The 25,986-nt window shown below is 37.9% G+C and overlaps 1 protein-coding gene across 1 annotated transcript; it reads left to right on the top strand.

The window, feature by feature from the left end:
- The first annotated feature begins 3,739 nt into the window (after positions 1 to 3,739).
- On the top strand, positions 3,740 to 25,986 carry LOC145232195 (frizzled-4-like). Its single transcript, XM_080096733.1, has 9 exons — positions 3,740 to 4,523; positions 4,764 to 4,946; positions 6,063 to 6,198; positions 6,935 to 7,046; positions 18,298 to 18,404; positions 18,481 to 18,629; positions 22,496 to 22,633; positions 23,102 to 23,190; positions 24,460 to 25,986. The coding sequence occupies exons 1-9, from the start codon at positions 3,952 to 3,954 to the stop codon at positions 24,882 to 24,884; spliced, it is 1,911 nt and encodes a 636-aa protein (XP_079952859.1). The 5' UTR covers positions 3,740 to 3,951; the 3' UTR covers positions 24,885 to 25,986.

The raw sequence follows: 25,986 nt of genomic DNA on the forward strand, positions 1-25,986 counted from the left end.
AATCTTGCTTAAACTTTAGATTCATATTGATTTGATTTTTATTAACTTTTGGCCTTTTTCTCTTATAGATTTTGTTTTTTAAATGTGTAATTCGGTTACTAAAAACTTAACGTCGCATGTTCGAAAATAATATCAGTTTTAGTTGCAAAACAACCATTTAAAACCAGCATTGGCATATTACAGTAAACCTGTTTAAGATTCCAAGGCTAATTTCTACCCAAACCCTGTTTAAAAATCTCCATGTGGGAGGTATAGCCGACTCGTGGATGACGACTGCTAATTTATCATTCCTGTTGGTCTTTGGGAGAACGCAGGCATCGGAAATTGGTTTATTCTTTATTTGGCGCGGGGCGCTTTTGTGTACAGTCGGTAAACATTGGTGCTTGACAAACAATTCCTTCGCTGATCTGTGTTTGAATTCATGCCAATGCTGAACAGCTATTAGGCGACAGTCGTTGTTCTGCTTGTACTCTGATATAAGTGCCAATTTCGCTTAGTGAAGGATTTTCGATTTGACTGTCTACAGCCAAAATGCGACTCTAGACAATTTCTGCAAGCCCTAAATCGTACTTGACATTTCTCTTAAGTGACAGTTGCAGACGTTTTTTAACAATTAAACTACATCTTATAAAGGCGACTTGCAGTGGTGACAAACTAGTTTATAGTAAAAGCAACCTGTCTGCGCTTTTGCTAAAGAAATTCAGTTTTAATAGTTTTAATTTGGGTTTCCAATTTCAAGTCTAAACAAGTACACCTTTAACAAAAACGTTCTTTGTTCCAAATGCTGATTGTTATGTAATAATGTAGCATTGGCATTGCAAGCAAAAAGTTTAGGCAAGTTATTGTTTTAGCAACGTACAGTAACCAGTCAGATGTGTTTAGGTAAAAATCTGTGTTTACGAAAACGCTATCTAGCCAAGCAAACTGACATACAGGCCCTAGTAGGAGGAATGCGTTGACTGAACGGACGATAGGTCAGAGATGCGATATGGCTTGATGTTTGAATAAGAAAGTTGTTGTACATGTGATAAAGACAGCATCTGAAATAACACGACAAAGTTTTGAAGGGTGTATGCGAAGACTTCGGTCTGCGTTCACATCAAACGCTTCTTATCTCTACTTTCGGCAACTAAACTTTGATTAGTAGAGGATGTTTTGCGTTTTATAAAGCAGGAAAGGTGGAAACGAATTAGGTGCAACTGCAAATACAAAATGCTTTAGTGTTTATATTTGTACAAGCTGTCGCAGAAAGACGTTTACTTGGTATAACACAGGCAACTTCCGATAAAATCGTGTTTAGGTTTTGTAGCATTCCAGTAAAAACGCAGCAGTTGTAGGTATAACGCATTTTATAGCTTGTGTATGTATTGCTTACTTTTTAGCATCAAATAAGGCAAATAATTCGTTTTGTAAACCTCTTGTGGCGTGTTATTTGCAAAACATTAAACGTTAACCACTTAAAACCTGCTATCAGTAATACATTTTAGCGAGCAAACATTTTATGCTTGCTCTTATCTTTTGCACCGACAGATTTGGGTGAATGCAGTCGTCTCATTTCAGTTTCTAGCCCAACAAGAGTGGCCTGTCACCCGCTTCATGCACCAGTACACCAGTTTTTTCGTCCCTTAGATAAAAAAATCTTCAGTTTACAGACCATATTCACTTGCCGCTGTGGGTCGTATATACCGCCCGTTGTTGGCGGAATTTTACCGTCTGAAAATTATGGTCGTTCAAGCTGTTAGCTGCACAAGGAAACTGAAAGTGTAAGGAACAGGCTAATCTTCTTTACTTTTAGCGTAGGACTTTAGGTTATTTCCCTTCTTTGACAGCATTCTTATGTTATTTTTAGGATATGTAAAAATCGGCGAAAACTGTTGTTGTGCATAAACGTTATGTTGAAAAGTAGAAAGATGGGCTTCTTTCATTTCCCAACTTTAGCGCGAGCTTTAAAGTTTTGTGTCAACCACATTTTTTGGAAAACGCCAAATTTCGATGTGTATTTTATTCCAAATCTGTGTATATATTTTTTAACATCTTCACCTATTTTCTTAACTGACTCAGAATCAGAAGCCTGACTTTCATCCCGGCCAGCGGGCGTGCTCAAGATAAGACTAAACCGTTTTCGGGGCTTCTAATACGAGCTTCAAGCCCAGTTCGGCTTCGGCCCTTTGATCACACGATGAGCCCTGGCGAAAAGCTTCGCTCCAGTCGACTGGAAATTTTGAGTTAAATACCAGAGAGAAAAATCACACACGCCTGTATTACCAGTTGTACTTTGCTTAGGGTTTATGTAAACCAGTTTCGGGCAAAGAGAAAGTTGTTTTGGCAGTTGGACTGTTCGAGTCTTGGAGATAGGACAGGCTATTACCAGTCCTTAATTAACAGTGCTTACCAAAATGACATGTTTTTAAAATTGATAAATATTTATTTGGTTTCTACTTTCTAGTAGTTTAGAAAAGCATTAAAACTAAACAGTATACCAGTTTTGTTTATTAGCTAAGGCGAACCAAAGTCAGCTTTTCGCCAAAATGATGAAAAGTCGAAGCCAATTTCATTTTCAAAACAGTCCTATTGTTTTTGGCAGCGCGCCAAGGCGTCACGCATGAACTCGTTTCGGCATTATGTGCATTCTTACGGTACAAAGGGATGTTCTTAAGGGGAGACAACAAGATTCACTTGGCACCCATGGCATGCCTTGTACTGTAGGAAGATGCTTTTTAATTAAAGTCCTTGTTTGAACAGCGGCCCTACAGAGAATCGAGACTTGTGGTTGTCAATTAGCAAGCAGGGATTAGTTTAGGGACGTTATGTGAGTCAAGTCTTTCCTGAAGTGCTGTCTTTCTGTGTAGAATTGTAGATTGACATGCCCTTTTTTAGTTGGACTTGTATGTCATCTGGTAAACATGTTTGGGTAGAAAAGTGTTTTGTCTGTAGATGCTGGACAACAAATCATGTAATGGATTGAACATATTGGTATGTAGTGAAAGAAAGTATTACTTGCTTTTTGTTTCAAGCAGTAGACTAACTTAAATCTGTATAGGGTTTAAAAGCAGTGATATCATTATCTTTATGCAATCCAGTCATTTAAGGGCAAAAACTGCGAGACAGAAAACATTTTAAATGGCAATGGACAGAATAGGGGAAATTAATCTCCTATTATACAATGCATTGTGATGTCGGTGTAAACTGTATATTCACCCAAGCCCACCTAATGACTAACTTTATGACAATAATTTTGTTTAAGAGCCAATTTCAGCGAAACCACCAAGTTTCAATTCAGTACCAGGTTACGGCCAAGCGCACAATGTACTCGCCTGGCAAAACGCTGTAAAATTTTAACTCGTTTTCTGTCGAGACGTTTTTTACTATCCAGCCGTTTTCTATTCAGACAAGCTGCGTATTAAAACCGCTAAAGTGTGCCACTACGCGCTACCACCCTTTATTGTTTGGTCAAAAGCCCTATTTTCTTCAGGTGCTTGGTGCATGTACTTGCGTAAACCGCAGCGTTTTGGGCATGTAGGACAGCGATAAGAAATAGTCAAATACAAGTTTAGTTGGGTTTTGCTCAGTCATCAAAATTCAGATTGCAGATATATGTAAAGCTGTGGTCATGTACCTTCAAGTTGAACTAGTTCTGGTTTAGCTTGTGTTGTAATCAACTTATAATTTAGGGTTGTATTTTTTAGGGCATTGTTATTCGTGAGACTTTATATGAAATAAAATTTACAAACGATGACATAGCACTTTTAAAGCAGTGTTCATTTTGTATTCAGCAGTGTTTTGTAAGCAGTTTACCTGATGAAATAACTGTGTTCATTTCAATAACGACACTGCTGGTATACAAAGCACAGTTCGTTGTGTACGCCGTAAATCATACCCATGAACGCTGATATTGTTCAAACAGTCGACTGACAGCAAAGCTAGCAAATCTTCTCGTCAAACAGCGACAACATGGCGCTTGCCATCAGGACATCGGTTACGTTTGTAACATTTTGCCTGATTTCGGTTCTCCTAATCCCGTCCGATTTGGTCGGGGCTCGATCCTCCCGCAGACGGCCGGAAAAATTTGTCGTCCAGCCTTCGGAGATCCACGGGATGTACCAGGAAGAATTTAAATGCGAGAAAATGGAGATAAAAGAGTGCCAAGGCATCGGGTACAACTATACGTACATGCCGAACAGACTGGGAAACGAAAGACAAAATGAGGCGGCCATGGTATTGACTTCATATAAACCGCTTTTACAATCAAACTGCTCAAGTCAGCTGTTATTTTTCCTGTGTGCTGTACATGCACCTATGTGCTCGGAGCAAGCTAAAACTGTAATAGGCCCGTGTGAGAGCATGTGCAGGGCTGTAGAGCGTACCTGCAGACCTGTTATGAAGTCATTTGACTTTGAATGGCCCGACAGTTTGAACTGTTCCAATTTCCCCGCTGACAATCAGCCTCCAACTTTGTGCATGGCGGGACATGAAAACCAAAAACCCGGTGAAAAGAATGATCTTCCACAAGACATCCATTGCAAGTAGGTGTTTTTGTGCATTTGCTGTACGGTTCTAGTTTATGCAAACTTGGTTACCCCAATAAGTGCATTACTTATTGCCAGTGTACGCAACTGCATTTGATCTGTATTAATACACTTTGTAATTTAGTTTATACTGGGCATAAAGAAAGAGTATGGCATTAACCTTAAACAACACATATTGTACAGTGTATACATTATGTAATTATGAGCAAATATGCCAACAATATATTGCTCACTTAGACCGCCGCAAATGAAGCTTACAAAGGATGACAGGTGCGTGTGGAAATGTGGATACGAGCAAGGGATGTTCAGCGTGGAAGAGAAGAATTTCTCGGATAGATGGATGGGCGTTTGGGCCGTCCTCTGTTTCCTCAGCACCATCTTTACTGTTCTCACTTTTCTGATCGACGCCAGTCGCTTTAAGTAAGACCTAAATATCAGTTTTACATTTCTGATAACGAATGTTCTTGCGGTCCGAGGCAGTGTACCTTAATCTCATGTTTCATTAACCACCTTTATAACTTTTTTAATTCCATCCTATTTTCGTGAATAAACGTTTCATTGACTCTGAGACTAGTTAGTCGGAAGAAAGGATAGTCTGATACACGATATACTTTAGAAACATTATTAGCAGTTTTAACCCGTTTATTATAAATCCCCATTAGATTGACGAAAATGCTATTGACTTTGCTGTGTTCTTAAAGCATTAGAACACAATTATATTTAAAACAATAAACATTTAGAATTTGTTTTGAAACTTTGTTCGATGTATACGACCAGGGGGTGTAAAGATACTTGTGTTTTGTTTTTTTCGTGGTGAATAGAGCAAAAACTTCTATTAGCACAAACAAGTGAGTGTGTTTATTCATCCAGGTGAAAAATGGCGCCTAAAATTTACTTTCGTTTTTGTCGCGTCAAAACACGTAACAGTGTCCATTGTTGCAAAACAGGTCAATGCATTGTTTTGCTAACGACATTTAATTCGCCGTAATTGCGTAATAATTTGCGACGACAGGCGACGGATAGCAATTGTCTACGATAAAATCGCTGTTGTTACTTTTTCTCCCAATTAAGAAGCGATAATGTTACAGTTTCTCCGATGTAACAATTATTGGGCGTGGTAACTTTGTGTTTTGGTCACATGCCTATTTCATAGCTTTCCAAAATAACAGAAACATGTGTATGATATTACAACACTTATGGCAGACCAGAGTTGTAAGCGGGTCCGAAACTCGGCCCGAACCCTCATCGTTTTTCAGAAGTCCATTTTGACCGGAAAGTTTGGTTGACAGGTCTATGGTTTAAACAAGGCGTTTTGGGGCTGTTGGGTATTAGGTGCAACCACAATTTTATTCAATAAATATCACCGCTTTTTACTGTTTTGTTTCCGAGTGCTTGGTCACTAAAAATTAAGAGTGCCTATCCCCGAATATATATTACTGAGAAACCATTACGCACCTGCTTTGTTTTTACTACAGTCCTGTCGTAAAATTTGCTTTATTGTTATTTCTATTTACATTTTTATTGACTTTTTGACAGGTACCCCGAGCGCTCGATAATATTTCTTGCCATCTGCTACAACATCTACAGCACCTCGTTTATATTGCGCCTCCTAGTGGGAAGAGAAAACATCTCGTGTGAACGAAATATCCACGGCGATATGTTTCTGATTCAGGTGAGGTAGAAACCTTATCGTATCGTATTTTCTAATGTTGGTCTGCATTCAAACTAGGTGAAATGGCCAACTTTGTAAATGAAAATTGCTCTTTAGAAATAAACTTGGCCAAAACGCGATAATTGTACGTCGAGAACAATAAAAATACGTTGGACAATAAGCTTACAAAAACTGTTAAAAAAGAAATCGATATTATGGGCTTTATTGCCTCAATTTGTCAAAAGATTGGCATTGAAGGGTTGTTTGCTTTTTAAATCTTATATAGAACATCTTTGTGTTTAATAGGCCAATCAGTCAGCCGTTGGTAAACGGAAAATGAAAACCGTCAGATTTGTCAATAAAAATACAATTGACAATGGCGTTGTTTGAAATCTAATCAAAGATTCAAAAAACGCTTTGGTTACAAATATTTGCCAAATTAAATTTTTTTTGGAAAATTGTGCAAATTTATGAAGCTCAATGACGAATATAACGGCCCAAATAGACGTAAAAAGCGACATGATTTATTATTCAAACTTTTCGGCAAATGCTCATGCCATCATCAGTGATATGAAGGGCCACATCAGCTACATCCGTTTATAATCACTTGAATCACGTAAAAGATTGATAAAAAGGTGCGAAACAAGCGTCGGCGTAAAATCGATAGATAAAAATGGTGCCCAGCAGTGCCGTAAAATTGAAGTTTTAATGAAGCTCGTTTGGCCCTTTTTTCATAAAACACCTTTTAACTTTGCAGGAAGGTCTCGGGAACACCGGTTGTGCAATTATATTTCTTTTGTCGTATTTCTTCGGAATGGCAAGCTACCTGTGGTGGGTTATACTCACAATCACGTGGTTCCTGGCGGCTGGTGAGTCACTTTTTTGACCTTTTGTCTTTAAAAACTTAACTAGAGCGTAATGGGTCAGCAAAATATTGACAAAATGCGGGTTGCACTGATGAGACCTCGTAGATATAAACAGTGTGCACTGTCTGCAGCTTACTTATCATGTAATAGCATCATGTTTCTATATTATTATGGATATTAGTGTCAAAAAAGCAGACAGTATGACTATACAAATATAACTTATCATAAATTTTTGAGTTGAAAAAAAAACGTAGTTTTGGTGGTCCTTGATTCGAAGTGTCAAAAAGACAAAAACAATTTTATAATTCAGGGCAAGGCAGTAACCAACTTGGTCTGTTTCTACTTGGTTTTCTTTTCTCTATTTTCTTCCCTGTTATAACACTCAACGGTGGTTGTTCTTTCGTTTTTCAAGTTTTTCAAGAAAATATCGTTGCAATATTCCTTCAATTGTATGCGGAAAAGGTTTTTTTGGGGGGACATAATGCGGCTTTAACGTATAGGGAAGGATTTACAGGTAGCCAGTTTCTTTGTGGTTTGCTGCACGCTTTCTTAATACCCCGTTGTGACCGCTGTTTGATCCATCCTGAGCATTTGGAAGTGTAGCACAAATGGATTTACTCTCTTTTTTCACGTGTCTCGGCAATCTTGGCAACACGCAGTTAAATACTGTTCTTAGTCCACTTTTCAGAATTTAGCGATTCTTTTTCTTTGCACCCCCGCTGATTTTAAGCGCGGCGGTCGGATCTCGAAGCATGGTTTGTGACGTCATAATCTTGTTAAGTGCGACGCTTTGTGGCTAGTTTTGCGTCACATTTGAAAAAAAATACCTTCAATGTTTGGGTACAAACTTGCTGTACTCAATACCGTGAGTGTATGGGTGAAGACACTTGACCAATGTTTCTTTAACTAATGACATATATGCAGCGACCACTAGTGTGATTGTCCTGATTGTCGAAAAATAAAAAAAATAAAATAACTTAAACTGAATAAACAAGTCACAAAATACCTATGAACTGAATCAAGATTGTCAACGACCGTCATAAACTTTTGTTACAGCCCAGAATTTTAAGCGGGCCCGAAATTTGAGCCCGAACCTGAATCGTTTTTGAGAAGCCCGTTTTAGCCCGAAAGTTTGATTAATAGGCCTGTAATAAAGAAGACATACCCGAAAATGGCATAAAGGTGACCTTTTTAAAATGTAAGGCATTAGGTTATATCCAGCAACTGGTTACTTAGCTCAGTAATTTATATTTTTTGAAAAAATTACAGACACTGAATGTTAAGTCAGGTTTGAATCAAGCCCGTTTGTTAAAAAGCCCGAAAAACCTGACCCGACTTACAACTCTGTTTCAACTTGTTATGGGTCCCCTTCCCTAAAGGGGACGCATCTTGATTTCACTATGTTTTTTTCTTTTTTCTTTTCTTTTTTCTGCCGTGAAGTTTGTCCATGCACTTTTGGCAACAAATCTTTGTTGAATTTGGATAAAATTTTCACAGATTGAAGATATGGTTATGTAGATGTGCCTTTTGGTTTGTTTGACTTAATCACCCCAGTATTTACCCCACCTAAAAATGGGTGAAATTTTAAACAATGTCCGAATTGGATGAAATTTGGACAGTTTGTTCTTTGTGCCATAATTAGGTGTCGATTGTTGTGTTTCACTCTGCAGCCCCAATATTTACCCCACCAGCCCCCCAAAAAGGGTGATTTTTAAACAATGTCCGAATTGGATGAAATTTTGACAGTTTGTTCATTTTGCCATAATTAGGTGTCGATTGTTGTGTTTCACCCTGTAGCCCCAATATTTGCCCCACTGGCCCCCTAAAAACGGTGAATTTTTTAAACAAAAGTCTGAATTGGATGAAATTTGGACAGTTTGTTCTTTGTGCCATAATTAGGTGTCGATTGTTATGTTTCACCCTGCAGCCCCAATATTTACCCCACCAGCCCCCCAAAAAGGGTGATTTTTAAACAATGTCCGAATTAGATGAAATTTTGACAGTTTGTTCAGTTTGCCATAATTAGGTGTCGATTGTTGTGTTTCATCCTGCAGCCCCAATATGTACGTAGTGTATGTGCAATGGCAATATGTGCTGAGCCACCCTTCTAGTTAAAGATAAAAATAGTATAAACACGTATTAGGTTGATCCAACGGACTTTTAATGGGTTTATTCAACAAAACTAAAAAAATCAAAAATTTCTTTGCGTTTTGAATAGTTTCCACCTGGGTGCTCAACTTTCAATTCTTCAACAAAAACAACATACTGGCGGTTAAAAATACCCCAAGCACGGCTCACTTATGTCTAGACAAACAACAAACCACCTTCTTAAACTAACATAGCGCAATGAAAGGTGAATGTTTTGCGAAGAGTCCACTTAAGAACCCACTTCGTACTCCGTCGAGTCCCCTTCACTCTGTATTATTACGAACACAAAGTACTTGGTGTTTATTTTGCTTTCATAATGCTACGCCAACTTTTAATTAAAAATTTCGAATCCAAAATTAGAAATGTTGAATTTTTTTAAAAACTGGACTTCAAATGTTTTACATCACGTTGAAATATGTCACGCCTTTTTGAGGCATAAAGATTAACAGCGTTTAATATATATAACTGTTTCATAGCGTTTTTCGAAGAGATTTGTTAATCCCAAGATTAAATCAGTTTACCCTTACGAAAACATTTTTTAACTATTTTTTTGTCAAAAAAATAAGCAAAAATAGTAGTAAAGACAAAGGTAAAATACGTTTGTAAAATAAAACAGAAAACCCGTTTTGTTGACCTTTTGACTTAAACCAGCAAGCAATTCATCTTTCAGCTTTACGGCTGGTTTAATTTCACCGCCAAAATTTCAACAAGGCGGGCATTGTGACGTCATAAGTCAGGATTGTCAAAAACACGTGACCTGTGCTAGACCAATCAGTGTTGCATAAAAGAAATGCGTTGTCAACCACTGTATTTTTTTGTTTCTTGGCTCGGCGTTCACAATTTTACGGGTCAATCGCTTAAGATCTTGTTTTTTGCTGGAATGTGCAGAGTTATGTTACACTTGTCTCGCAGTTTGAAACAGTTGCGATACAAAAATCTACTCGAATTTCAATTTCGACGCCTAAAATGCGCGATTTTTTTTACACTTCAGTGAGACGTGCGTAACCAATTACAAATTCCGCAAAGTATCACCGTTACTTGCATTCGTCAACGATATATCGTGCATTTTTCAGTGAAAGTAACCGTTACTTTTTACCCAAAGTTTAAACAAAGTATTATGCGACCAAAATATGTTTTAAACCTAAAAAAACGCGGTTTGGTAAGCTTTGTCTCAAAAGAGTAAGCTAATACATTGCGTTGATTTAAAAATCTTAGCAACATGTCTTGTTGTAAATGTTTTTGTGCATTGTTGTATTTTATGTATAGGTGTGTAAGGTCTAAGGGTGTTTCGAAATATGTTTGCTAGAACAAAAATCGGATATTAATCATTGGCACGTTTCTTGTTAATTTATCAAGCGCGAAGCCTTACTGATATCGACAAGCAATTAGTCATAACGGGGCCAAAAAACAACAAAAACCTATCAGTAAAAGTCCTCACACCGTAGGACCGTCGTAACCCTGTTCCGCCTTTTCTGGTAAATCCGCGATAAGGAATGACGCGCAAAAACTTTAAATAATCATTAGTCTTGCTGTGGTACTAACGTCTGCTTTTGGAGACGTGTTTTACCGGTGTTGTCCAACCCTTCACTCTGTTTATTCTGCTGTTACGTCTCTGCTTTGCCGTTACAAACCTACCGCTCATAGGACGCGGCGTGACTTTAAAGCCTAAGTGCTGCAAATTTGTCAAGCATGTTGCGGTGCAGAAATCGCTGCCTACGTGACGTTTTATCATTAGTGATTTTACCAGCGAAACGCAACTGAAAACTAAGCACCTTAAAATTGAACGGTTATTCATGACCCACCTTAACCCTATGTAAAATATTGGAATGAGTGTTGTATACTAGAGTGCCTTTATGCAGAGGTTACATTATATTACAGAAGTTTTGATAATCTGATCTTGTTATCATTTGGAAAGGTATTTATCACATACAAGCTTTTGTTTCTAATCCAACCTCTTTTAAGTGAGTGCCTCGTGACCTAGGTCGCTTTTAGTTGTTGGAAAAACTGTATTATTTGATAAATTTGAAGCACTGTTCTATTTATGAGGTGTAAAATGCATTTTTTGTCGGTTTAAGCACAGTTGTCTCCAAAAAACGTAAAAATTTCTTTAAAAAATCTGCTGAAAAACTGGTGAAATATGTTTCTGTTTTTATAATAGTGACAAAAAACTACCAAATGCGACGTAAAACATAAAATTGTAACATTAACATTCACAACCCAGGCATTAACGCCGCATAGCCACAGAGTTGGTATATATGTACAACTACAAAGTATGTTCAAATACCTAGAAACATTTCTGAGTCCCAGAGCTACATCATGATCAAACAAACGCATGCCACGCCTGTCATTCGAGTCTCTCATGTCAATCGTCGCCACAAATGACGTCGAACAATGACAACTGTCACATGAAACGCTGACAGGTGGCACACGCCTGTCCTATGACACCTGCCAATAAAAATCGCAAAACCAATGTTTTCAAATTTGTTTTTGTCCGCTTGGGTGGCTGCTTCAAAGCAAATGGAAAAATTTGTTTTTTTTTACATTTTATACGTTTATTGCAAAAGATTAAATCAAGCATATAAAGCTCGCTACCACTTAAATTAAATCAAATTAACACTTATTACAAAACCTTTTCATTCTTCCTTAATATACAGCATAGCAGATGCTAAACGATCTTTTAAAATTGGGTCTTTTATCAACTACACAGATCATATTCCCAGAGTTTAAGCGTCCATTTACAAACCACATGTAAATTTTTAAGTAAATTCCCATAAAGTTTTAAAATTCCTCCCCGGTTGGGAATCACTAATTTAGATAGTCCCACTATAAGCCAATCGTTTTATACATGTAAATCTTTCACCAAGAGGTTGCATGCGTTGTGTGGTGTAGTTTTGAAATCACCAGTCCACAAAATTGCGTTCAAAACAAGCTTGTCCACGCGAGAGGATGGCTTCACCTTCTGCGGAGTGACTGAATAGGCAAACAAACATAAAACTGCACAAACAGCGAGTCGAGTATCACATCTCGTCAATCATACCGGCCCCCGCCGCGCCATATCGCATGTCACGTGACCCTGTTCGTCACGCGCCACTTGCTAGCACGTGACCTGAAGGTTTTCGGGTCGTGGTTTTCTCATGGCCAGTCGCGTTAAAAGGGCATTAGCGGGTCGTTAGTGTGTCCTTTTGGGCAATTTTTGGTGTGCTCGGCCACTTAGCTAAGTTTTATGCCTCACATTTTTTGTCCAAAAAATTTATGTTAAGCCGGCCCATTTTTTCGCCCAGAAAGTCGAAAGGCATTTGAGAACAATATCGCTAAGCCCCATACCAACACGTAGAAGGTCTAACAAATTTCGTGAAGACCGGCCACTGGATTTAAACGTACATTCTTTCAAACAAACACCTGCAAACTGGCAATGTTCCACGCCAAGCGTTATTCCCATTTCCATCTAATGAGGCACATCACAGTTCCACCAAGAGTCGTAACTTTAACACCCCGCTCCGTATCACTTACCTACCCCTCATCCATTACCCCAGTGTGACGTCACAAGCAGCTGGCATTCCCAGACCCTGCCCCCTTCACCTAGGCCCCCAATTACCCCCATACGTCTTCCAATTAGGGGTAACGCGGAGCAGGAACAGCCCCCGTCGTGGCGTCGACTTGTTTTAGTCGGTAAATTTTTTACGCGACTTCAAAAGGTTTTGCTGCATTGCGGGTCGTGGTTGGGGTAAGCAGGCTTGTTTGTTTAACAACGAGCAACTTGATAGCTTACGGGCAAAACAAGGCTTTAGCCCCCGGTACAGCGCCTTGATGGTGGCATAAGTTTGACGGTTTTCGCAAAAACAGAAATTGTTAGCCGGAACCGCTAGGAATGTTAACTTTGTGTTGTGTGTTTTTTTTTTACATTCGCTGCCATTTTGTTACACTTGGTGTTAGCTTTCACATGACTTTAAACACGTTCTCATGTAAGTTCGTATAAAACCCGGGACAACCTGCACTGATGGTGGCAACAGCGATTGTTGAAACATCTGCATGATGTATCCTATACACACAAGTTCTCTAAAATTTATGTTTTAATTAAATTCTTTGGCAAGTCCGTGTAATGCTCCTAACTTTGAACAGGTATAATAGATTTAAGAAACGTATAGAACGTTGTCTTTTTCGAATAGGTGAAACTCAGTTGCGACAAAGTCTTTCAATGCCCTATTGTTTCAGTTTAGTAATATGGAAAGTTACAACACTCTGGAACGTTTTACCGAGTTTTGTGTCCGAATTCATGCTTGTAACACAAGAGAGGGACGTTTATTGGACATCAATCATTTGTTTCCTATTCTATTGCTATTTACCAAACCCGTAGCAAACCAACCCAACATTTCATAAAAAGGACCGAGTCCCATGTTACCATATTACTTACCCCTAGTTCTATCTATTCACCCCTTGTTTCACCCAGTTTGTTTGACCAGCCCCCAAGGTGGGACGGGTATGTCCTGGGGATAACATATGTCCGTGCATGACTGCATTTCAGTGGGGTTCGCGACCCCTCTATACACCCACCCCCCTAATGTCGGTTTTAAGCCGGAAAGAAGAGAAATGTCACCTTTGTCCATTTCCACTGACGCGTGACGCTACTTTATGGCGTCACAGAAGGAGTGGGTCGGTGAATGACGAACCACGTGACGTCATAGGAGATCTCTTAAACAAACATTATTCTATAAATGTGTTTTTCTTAACTTTACGTATACAGTAAACATCGGTTAATCCGGACCCGTTTGGACCAAAAAAATAAGCCCAGGTTAGGCAAAGATCCGGATTAACGGATGTCGGTTAGTTAAGTCTTCCCACATTACAAATCTTTTGTACTTTAAGTTTTTTTTCCGAATTAAGCAAAGATTCGGTTTAACTGGGGTTTACTGCACCATTCGTGCTGGTTCGAAAAGTATACATTTCATGCCTAAAATTGCTTTTGTTTCTAATTTTTAGTAAAAGTTAGCCACCGTTAAGCCACGGTAAGCGTAAATCCCGCTTTGAACCTAAGAAAAATGCAACATGCTGTGACCTTTGATGTGGGGTCAAATTGTTTGGCATGGCCTAAATCATTACGTGCTGTTTAAAACATCAATCCAGCCTAATTCTGTCCGTCTTAAAATTCCTTTGCTCCCTGAAGCGTGTACCGCATCTAAACAGTAGCTTAAACGCACCGAAAGTTTGTTTTGTTTTCTTAAATTGGGCTAAATCTTTTTTTAACTCAGATGTAAATATCGCGCCTGTTTCATCAAGGTTATTAAATCGTTACAGGAGTAATAACGTCCCATTTCCAAACTTTTCTTTATCTTTTTTTAATTCTAATGTGTTACATATTCAAGCCCAAAAGCAGGCCCGAACCGTAGATTGTTGTGCAACAAAGCTCAAATTAGATGCGAAAGTTAGTGATTATGCGGCGTAAATGTGGCCGGGTGTAAAGTCAGGCCCGAACCCGACTCAAAAGCCTGTCCCGGCGTACGATCTTCTTGCAAACAACTAAAGTACTGAAATTCAATCTTGACCAAAAAAAACGAGTTTCTTCACCCTATAGTAGTGATTTTTAAACTGTGCTTTGCGTCCGATTTTCAATTGTACCATGTGACATTGGTTTTAATAAGTCTACCAGTGTTTTTCGCTTGATGTGGTAAAAACGCTCCGTTTTTTGTACATAAGTCAAGATTTTAATTATTCTCAGCAAGAAGTTACAAGCGAGTATATGAATGTAAAACACTACCACGTTTCGACAGTTTCTATTGTCATCGTCAGATAAAATGTAAAATGAAACCCACTTCTCTTGAAGTATGTACAGAAAGCTCTAGAAAAATGAAACTGCCTGTGTTGAAGTGTTCCGGAAATTCCAACTATCTTCGCAGCAAGTTTCCTCCTAAAGATTTCAGTGAATGTCGGCCAGGATATTGACAAAGTGACCCAACCCTTTCCAGACTCGTGTAACAGACGCCACGAGAGCTAGATAAACCTTTACCTGATCTATACACATTTTTTGGACATGTTTTAAGCTAATGGACGTACTAATGTTTGCTAAACATTTTAAGTTGGCGTCTGAAATTCTGGCCATGTAGTATGTCTAGATGTGCAGAAATCCTTAAATTCCGGTTTTTGTTTTGTTTCAATGGTTTACAAAAAATATTAATATTCTAAACGTTCCTAAAAAGATCAGACAAAAATAACATGCATTCATGATCGGTCTCAAAGCGTTCATGCAGACCAGCGATCACGACATACATAAATCAAAGTGTCGGGTACATTGAAGGCGTCATGGGTTCGAATCCCACCGCAGGCTAGATTTTTTTAGCCTACGCCTGGTCATTGTAATAGAAATGCTTGTGAGACCAGCTGATTCAGTATAAAGCCTTCAATGAGCCTGGCGTACTGTGATTTCTCGAAAGATGTTACTATTTACTCAAAACAAACTGTTAAATATGACAGAAATATAGTCATTCAATTTATTACAGTCGTTTGAACAAACCCTTCTGTTATCATCAATACAAACGTTTGCACAGTTAAATATCTTAAATATACACAAGCTCTACATAATCAAAATATACAGTTAACCTCAGTTAATCCGGACCTGTTAGGAGCAAAATTTTTGTCCGGATTAGGCGAAGACCCGGATTAACCTATGTCGATTAGTAAAAGCCTTAAGGCCCGTTTACACTGTGCGTATCGCGCTCGCTCAAACCTGCGTAAGTTTGTTTGTTTCATTGTTTCTGTCTGGTTTCGCGCTTGACTGATTTCGGGCGCTCAAGTCTCGTAGAAATGAGCGAGCGATCGCCTACCGAGCGTTTTTCTGCGTATCAAGCTGCTTGAACCTGCGCAAAACGATTTGTGTTATCGCTGTGTGCGGGTTTCTGATATGAAAAAGTTGGTTTATTTGCCAAAAATAAATGATGGCACGCTCTTTGCCTTCAATTTAAGTATTTATTACGTGGTTATGATTGCATGTTGTGTTTTATTGTGTTTAAATATTGTAATTAATTGCATTTGAAATGTTCATTTACCCTAGCACAGCGGGTTGTTATATAAACATGAAAATGAGATAAACATTCCACAAATCTATACAACAACATCCAGAACAATCCTGTATGATTACCAAGATGCAAAATCATGTTTACTAACAAAATATGATTTAATTTAGATTGAAACAAAGCTTTTTCGATCTAAAATAGGTAACAATAAATTTATGTGGTGATTTATGGTCATAGACAGTTGCTGTGAGCTAAAAAATACGTCTAGTATATTATTTAGTAATCTTAGGTACGCACCGATAATCGCAGTGTAAACGGTAGGGGTCGCAAGTTAAGGTTAGGTTAGGCGCCGCTAAGCATAGTGTAAACGGGCCTTTACCACAGTACAAATCATTTGCACATCGAGTTTGGTCCGAATTAGACGAAAATCCAGGTTAACCAAGGTTTACTGTATACGTAGTTCTATGGCATAGTGTTCCTATGCGGTAACAGCGTACTACACAAACTTAAATTCACTTTTCGTTTTTTACTCTTAAATTTCGGAAACACCCTTCACCGATGATTAAAGGCTTTTTGACCCCTACCACATCAACGTGTGCCCCTGAGACGACCTTGACCGCAAGAAAGCGGATTGACGATCGATTACTATTGTTACGACGTCGACTGTGACGACAACAATGCAATTCTCGAACAAGCTTCAAGTGTGACCTTGCTTTCACGTGTTTTGACCTTCGACGCATCAAAACACCTCCTAGCTTTTGTTGACAGCCACCTGACACTGGCAAATCACGTTGCTTTCGTTTGGGGGTATTTACTTGGGTTCTTCGGTGTGAAAAATGAAGCGTTATGTTTTATTAATATTGAACTCTCTTTATGAAGCGTAAGGCATGACTGTATGCCATTTTTTATGCGCGCTTCTGCACTTTTTAGCCTTTCATTCTCTTTTTGTGATGAATGGTCTTACCTAAACTTGACAGTAAAGGCAATTTCTCCTAAGTTTTAAGTCACGTATGATCTAAACCAGTGGTTCCCAACCTTTATTGAAGAATTTCTTCCTTAACAGTTCAAAACATTTTAATTACTTCTAATATGCTATACATAGTAGATGCTAAACTATACAAAGATCATTTAAAATCGAGCCGTTTATCAACTTTACAGGTTATATTCCCAAGGCTTAAGTGTGTTTTTACAAACTATATGTAAAAAATGAATTAAATTCCTCCCCGGTTGGGAACCACTGATCCAACCAAAATTTTATTCTAAAATAAGAAGTCTACAATATGAAAAGGTCGCCTTTGATTTTATTAAAGCCAGTCTTATTGAAATTGCAGCGATTATCTCAATTTTCCAAAAACTACAAAGGCTTTACGTTTCTCAAAACAGTCCACCCGAACCAATGGCACCTAACCAGTCTTATCTTGACCTAAATCCCCCCTGTGATCACTGGTGCGTGCCATTTACCGATTGTGACGTGTTTGTGGGCAACAGACCATGACAGAATCCTGATATTATGTGGGCAGGTGTCTTGAAACGTGAAAATCTCTTTATTTGTGTGCTGTGATCCTCTCAATTTCCCTCCGTTTTTTGTTTGCCCGGCTGGAAAGATTGTTTGTGATTTTAAGCCGAAAATAAGTGCTGTGTATCATCACTGTGTTGAATTCTCTTGTTTAGTTGTTTTAGCAAATCCAGTGATGACCCGTTTGTTTGTGAAATATCAGTTCAGACGTTTTTGTTGGATGAAATTCAAAATGTATAAATTTTAGTTTTCTTTTAAGTTCAGGAAAAATGAAAGTCATTTTTCCTTCAGATTGATATGTATAAATATTTATATTTTTCGCCTGACATATTCTATTTGAATAAGGTACAGATAATACTGAAGCAAAATATATGTATCTTACAAACTTAAGGACGAATTACCTAATGTTTTAAAAACTTAAATCTTCTGAGATAAGATTCATTGTAGTCCAAGCAACAAGCTGGGTGATTCTATATTTCAAGTTTTTCTTTTTTTTAATAGTACATTTGAAACAAAATAAAATCCTTTAATACAGGACATACAGTTGAAGCATTATCATGTATAAACCAAACTTTTATTTTTCCAGGTATGAAATGGTCACATGAGGCGATAGAGAAGCACAACTCTTATTTCCACCTAGCGGCGTGGTCGATACCGTCCATAAAAGTCGTAGTCATTCTTATTATGCGTCACGTAAGTTTTTTTTCGCTCACATAATTTTTTCAACTAAAATCATACGTCATATTTAAATCTCTATGACGTCACACAGGTGGATGGTGACGAATTAACCGGTCTTTGTTACGTCGGAAATCAAGACATAAACGCTCTGACTGGGTTCGTCTTAGCACCGATATTCACTTATCTTGTCATCGGGACATCGTTTCTATTCGCTGGATTCGTTTCTTTGTTTCGTATCAAGTGAGTAATTATGACGTAACTTCAATGATGAAAATGACGGCCAGAAGAGACGCAAAAGGCGACATGCTTTACTGTTCAAACGTTTCGCCAAATACTGATGCCATCATCAGTGATATGAGGGGCTCATCAGTTACACCCGTTTATATCCGCGCCGGTCCGCGTCAATTTTCCTGTCGCTCCGCCAAATATCGGTCCGCCAAATATAAGTTTTTACAATTTTTTGTTTCAATTTAACTGTTTATATCTCAAACAACCGCGTTTAACACATATGATATCAAACAGACAGCAGCAAACTTCTCATTAAATTTTTCATACTTTTTTTGAATTGCATATTTTTGTCGTAATTGCATTTTGGCTATATTTTGAAAGTCCACCGGTCCGCAAAATTTGTTTAGAAAGTTTACCGGTCCGCAAACTTAAAAGGTTGAGAACCACTGCACTAAATGGTCTTTGTTGGTCTGAAAGGTGTTGACTAACCTTGGATGTTTCGCTTTGTTTGTTTTCGTTAACTACGAAGTAACTATTTCGTCACAATAGGAACTATCGAAAATTGCCTGCTTATGCCGGAAATTAACTCCTATTAATGGATATCCGGGCCTTTGTGCTGTAAATGCTGAAAACCTAAACTGCCGAAGCTCTATAATTGGTTTATATACTGTATTTATTAAACACATGTTCACTTTTGAGTCTAAATTTAACTTTTACACAGAAATACGTCATTGGTCAAATGTAGGTCGTTGCCTGGAAAAGGTTGAAATACCGACTCCCAAATTGTCAGTTTTAGAATATTGGTCTTGGCGGCCATGTCAAAGTTTTAGGGGGAGTGAAATAATAGCGCGCCGTTGCCCCCCAAATAATAAAACGCTTGTCTCGTAAATTTGAAATTCCACGCATCGGGTTAGAAATTGCGATAGTAGAGCTACGCTTGCTCGGTTTCGGAGTGAAAAGCTGACAAAATATTTTGATTTTTCGCAAAAGACAAATTAGATGCGAACTTTTTAAAGTGGCCTTGTATTTTCTTGATTTTACCTTGATTGCAAATATCCACCCATATTTCGTTAGTTCTTCACTAAATGTTTGTAACTATTTTAAGGACAGCGTTCATAGCAGGTAGTCATACGTAAACCTGTACTTATATTTAACTATAATTGTGGGGTTTTTTGTAATAGGTATTCTAATGCATAACGTTGTGAAGCTATGGTGTTTATATAGGTTTCAGTAATAAAGTAATAACTTGTATTTCAGTAATATTGTCATTACCCTTTATCATAAAAAATGCCATAACGCATCGCTTTTTCCAAAGTACGTATTTTCCAAAATGATTACTAACAATTCCATATTAATATTTAGCAAAATTGGACATATAGAAACTAAACAATGTGCTTTTGACATTCGTACAACACATTTGCCACAAGAGACAAGACCATGATTTAGTTGTTTTATTATGCCTGGCGGCAACGGTTTATGTATTGGACACATACGTTGAATTTTTTTTGGCATGGCATTCTCTATACAAAGTTCAGTCCAGAACCCCTACGTGGGTGGTTCTAACCCCTCAACCACCCTGGCCCCCACTTCTTAAAACACAATCAGTTGAAAGCTGAATCCACGACTATGAATCAGAATGGAAAAGCTGCGTCTAAACCACGGCGCCTTGTCTAAGTGGGTTGTTATGGTTCCGTCGGTCGTGTTCGTTCAACCGTGACACCCCCAAACGCGGTGGCTTCACGGTCCAATGCGTTTCGGTGTCGACGCAAAATTCCAAGCCGATTACGTGTTTATGTACAAAGCTGCTCCAAAATTAACGCTAAATTGCGAAATTCCAAAGTGTTGTATGTGTAAATTAAGTTGAATTGAGTTTATTTTGCTTGGTGAAAGAAAACATAGCGACACAACTGGACGAAAACAGAAATAGCTTCGCAACGTTAAAATGTTATAAAGCGTCGGAAATAGCTTCGCAACGTTAAAATGTTATAAAGCGTCGGAAATAGCTTCGCAACGTTAAAATGTTATAAAGCGTATAAAAGTGCACAAGACGAGCTGCAGCTACACCGTCATTACAAGGCGTAATGTGACTTGGGCTCACAAGAAAGTGAGGTTGGCGCATTGTTGAGTGGTGTATGCATAGTGTACAACAATATTCACATTAATACTACAGAAAAGGTGGAAATTGTAAAAAAATGGTCTATAAATTTTAGATGTACCTCGTTAAATTGTGGATGATTTACTCTGTAACACACAAATTGTCGTTGGTTTTCTTGACTTTACTACAATAATATCGTGTTCTGTAGGACGCCCTTGATTATAAATAAGTGTATGCAGAATCTGTCGCTTTTCAAACAGTTCTTGCCCATTATTACGTAACCAATTCCTATCTACTGGTAGTTTAATGTTTTAGCGCTGTAATCCCAAACTACCATGGTTCATTGCGGTAAAACAATGCAAGTCTTTAACTAATGTAACCTAACACCAGATGTCGCCAGTGTCACATTCCGATGCGATTTAGCTGGTCGCCTTTCTATGCTAAACAACCACACTTAAAGTTGGGTTGAGTTTATTTTTTTTTGTCACATATAAGTCTCGTTTAAAAGCTTTATTCAGCAACACGAACCGCTAGTTTTGGCTTTTTCTACAATACTTTTGTAGTCCAATTCATAAAACACCATTAACATAGAAGAATTTATTACAGAAAACTGTACTATACGAATCATGAACGGTATATGTAAGTTATATCGTGTTTCAAAATTTGCCTTTTAAATGTTAAAAGCTAACCCAAAAGTCTTAAATTTCTTTATTGGGCGTTGTAAATTTCCTTAAGAGGTCTCTTGGTGTATTTTTAGAGTTCTGATTTCCAATAGTAAAGTTTATGAGTCAGTGTAAAAACGTTTTAGGTGTGAAAAGTCACGAGTCGTGTAAATAACATCAGTTCCCGTTTGGTGCAGCAAAAACATTATAAGTCCGAAATTTGAGCTCAACTTTCGGCGTAGCACTTGCATTAAGAGTTGTGCTGTATTGTCACACAACAAAGCTGAAAGTAATTTCGATTTTCTCAAACGGACTCGATTGCAAAACGAAGGGAAACACTTTTGTTGCTACTCTAACACTGAAGGCTCCTATGTGATGTGATATTATGCGTATTAAGTTTCAACCAATCACGGTGGCCCACGTTGCACAAAAAGGGAGCGTTTTGTTTTGGTTGAACTTTGTAGGGCCTTAACCTTATTGGGTTACTTATACGGTTTGTCGTAAATATGGGTGTATGTTTGAGCGTTGAGTCATTTTGGGGTGTGTGTGAATGAGGAAAGCTTATACGCTGGGTTTACCCTTTTTGTAAATTCATATTAGTTTGTAAAGAATGGTTAAAATTACTTGAAAAAAATGAAACTATGTAAGCGTAAAATTCTATTTAGTTCAACATTTTCCCCTCGCGACATACAAAACGTTTTTTTAAATCCTGTTACCTTGCTTCTAGTCTGTACTCTGCGAATAGTTATGGCTTGGCTAACATAGTTGTATTGGCCTGAAAGGGCTGGTAAAATCTTGCATTCACTTTAGTAACCCGTTTAAATTGTGTTGAAATGATACGTTCGGCTTTTTTTGAAGCTTTGCTGTTTTTTGCGCTATCAATTTGTGAAAAATCGAACCACCCAAATATCCTTGCTGCAATGTTAAGCTCTGTCTCTGAATCTAGTTATAAAGTTTAGTTTTCAAAATCAAGCAAAAACTTTCTTAATTTTTGCGCAATTTGTAAACAAAAATCTCACCATTCATATATCCTTACTGTTAAGCTAAAGCCTGCAAATTACTTAAACTAGCAAAAAACATTAAAAAACTTGACCAAAATTAACGTTTTTGTGTTTCCTTAGGTCGTATATGAAGAGAGAAGGCAGCAAGACAGATAAGCTGGAGCGGCTTATGGTAAAAATTGGAATCTTTTCCGTTCTTTACATCGTTCCCGCAGCCATTGTGATCGGCTGTTACTTTTACGAACACTCAAACAAAAAGTAAGTTGTATCTTATTACTGGTAGACACATTTTAGACTATACCTTCATGTTGTCCAAGAATGCAATGCTTTCAGAAGGTTCAATTTTGTAGCTGATTCGAAGACAATGCTCTGCTAACGTGATTGTAGCCAGTTTAAAGCAATTTTCCACAGAAAAAAGCTTGCATATAGTGCTCAAAACTTGGTATTCTAGAATGCAAACTTGGTATTCTAAAAAATCAATCATACTACGCCAGCCTATTGAACGCATTATACTGAATCAGTCTATCTCCAAGTATTCCCATATAGCAAGGCATGGGCTATAAAAATTTAGCCTGCGGTGGGATTCGAACCCACGACAGAACCCTATCTAGCACGCGAGTCAAACTTTTTTAAGCAATCTTCTGTAGGCGTGCAAAGTCGAAACTAGCTGCATTTAACTAATAGCCATATGCTGAAAATGACAATTTTGTTTTTTTTTTGTCACAGATTGTGGGAAGAAACAGGTGAAGTGAATCCCAGCGCTTCAATATATCACCTGAGAATCTTAATGCAACTTATTATTGGAGTTTTTACAGGTAAAGTCAATATATTGCATAATACTATATTTGGCATTTCAACAATTCCTTGATCGTTTATCATATATTTTTGAATACAAATTTGCGATTTAACCATTTAAGTTAAAAAATGAATCAAAAATTTAAGTATTTGATTTTTCTACTCCATTTAACTTCGGTAAATCCGGATCCGTTTGGACCAAAAATTTGTCGGGATTAGGCGAAGATCCGGTTTAATCCATGTCGATTAGTTCAAGCTTTACCACGTTACAAATCGTTTGTACCTCAAGTTTTCTCCGAATTAGGCTAATATCCGGATTAACCAAATCCGGTTTAACCGAGCTTTACTGTATTTTTTGTCATTTCCTCGTGTATATTTAGTTACATAAGGTCGTTTAGATTATAACTTTTTATTTAAAGCAAAAAACAGATGTCGAAAAGTCGGGCATATGTGCTTTAAACTCCTTATTCAATGTAAAAAATTATAAACTGTAAATTGCGTAACTACATTTTAACAAAAGTGCAAAACTTGATGACTCAGCATTTTGATTGACAAAGTATCTTGTTATTGCGGAAGGGATTTGATGAGTCACGGTAATGACGAATACGTCGCAGATAAGACCACGACTTGTAAAAAAAGCGCGTCTCCTACGTAACGTTCTGCAAATATTGAATAAAAATCACACAATAGTTTTATTCGCACTGCACAAAGGTCAAATTCAGTTTAACGATTAAAACGGAAAGTTTATAGTTTCGTTATGTAACCGTGAATGTGACCTATTGTGCTGTGGCTATATTAATAAAACACGTGCTTGCTACTGGTTTAGCTGTGCTACTTGCTAAGCCAAGAAATGCTGTTTTTGGGAAACTCTTTATTCAAATTCTCTCAACCTTTTCCACTTAGGGTTGTTAATACAATCACGATACAAACCCTTGCGAATAGAATTTCTTGATATTGGGGGGGGGGGGTAATTTTTTTCGCGACATACTTTGCAAGCTGAATACACACGAAGTTATAACGACATTATTTGAAAACTCAATGTTATGGATTAGAATGCTTTAATCAAGAAACAAAATCAAAATGAGGTTATAACGTTATAACATGGTCCTGTATGCCCACAATTTGTCATTAAGTCCTAAAACATAAGATGACTTAGATGACTTTGCCAAATCTTGTCCCACTTCGAAATTCTTTTTTCACACAGTTTGAAAATCTATATTTTTTAACCGTAAAAATTAACCAGTTAACCAAAAACATTTCCCATTTACTTAAATTCTGCCGTTTTTTAGGATTCTGGGTTTGGTCGCGTAAAACCATGCTTACATGGCGAAAATGTTCGCAATCACTTCTCGTCTACAACCAACAACCGGCAGTCGAAGCTTACCCGAGGGCCCATGAAGCACGTGACCATCCTGTCCAATCACAGCGCCGTATCAGCGGGCACTCTAGCGCCACCACGGGGACGGATTCAAGCCGTTCGCCGAAAGGCCGTTTCGTGGCTGAGGGACTTTATGCTATCGCTGTGCTACCCCCGAACGGTGACGTAACTGACTCGCAGTCTCTCGTTGGAGGGCGCAATAAAGGTTTTAAGGTGGATAAAAGCGAAGCAATGCAGCAGCCGCTTTTAAGTTTAACGACAAACCGAGCTGAAGGTAGTGTAAGCCGTGAAAATGAGCTACTGCGAACTTCTACGGCGCAACACGGGATACGCTAATACCAACATCGTTCGTTAACCCAGTGGTTCTCAACCTTATTCGACGTATTCACAACTTAACAAAACAAAACATTTTCATTCCTCCCCAAATAGACAACATAAGTTAGTAGATGCCAAACAATACAAAATATTTTAAATGTGGGTCTATAGCTTATATTCCCGAAGCTATAGTGTCTATTTACAAACCACATGTACAATTAAACCAAAGTTTTAAAATGCCTCTCTTGGGAAGAATTCCTCCCCGGATTTCCTTAACCTAAACAACCCTGACGTATAAAATGCCTTTAGTACGAATGCGTTCAGTGTTTCAGTTGCTTGTACATTCCGTTATTCATTCAAAATACTTGAGTTTCACCAAACTGCGTTGCAGTGTTTCCCATTTAAAAACATTCTTCAGCAGTGCTTCCCCGCAGTAAAAAACATTTCCTTGCAGTTCTTGTTTTTGTAAACACTGGAAATCTTCACAAACGCTCTTCAATGACGAACTATGCAAGTCACATCCGTACGCCCTCATCACCAAACCGTTGTCGCTTTTTTGCTGCACTATCTTTTTGCCTCAAAAAATGACTCGTTGTGACGCGTAAATGATGTCATCGATCTATGACGTAACATGAATATGAAGAATCACGTTTTTTTAAACCTATCTTTTGTAATGAAAAAAAAATTAAATTCGCACAAACGAACCTGACAAAATGAATATTCGATTAACCAGATTTGTCTGTTGGTTAGATATTCGATTAACCGGATTCGTATATTCATATTTCCGAGACTAAAAACTGTTTTGTACGCAAATCGCAAAATATGAGCATCATTTATAGTAGTGTAAAAAAGTTATGTGGTCCCTATTTCTTGCCGTTTTTCGTCGCCTTGTATTGTTTATCGCTGGAGCTTAGATGCGTTGTTATTAACGCTGCCTATGTAGTGAAACATATCATCATGGGTTTGATCTTCAAGGTTTATTGTGTCCGTTGTAATGCTTCATATTCTAAACCGCATGGAATTGGTTTCTTCAATTTTTTTTCAATCTGCCTTTGCTCTTTTTATTGTTGGTCGCATTTTTTGCGTTTGTGTTTCAAATCATTAAAAAGTTCTACTACCGAAA

Source organism: Phallusia mammillata, chromosome 6 (assembly GCF_965637545.1).
Source record: "Phallusia mammillata chromosome 6, kaPhaMamm4.hap1.1, whole genome shotgun sequence".
Classification (NCBI taxonomy): domain Eukaryota; kingdom Metazoa; phylum Chordata; class Ascidiacea; order Phlebobranchia; family Ascidiidae; genus Phallusia; species Phallusia mammillata.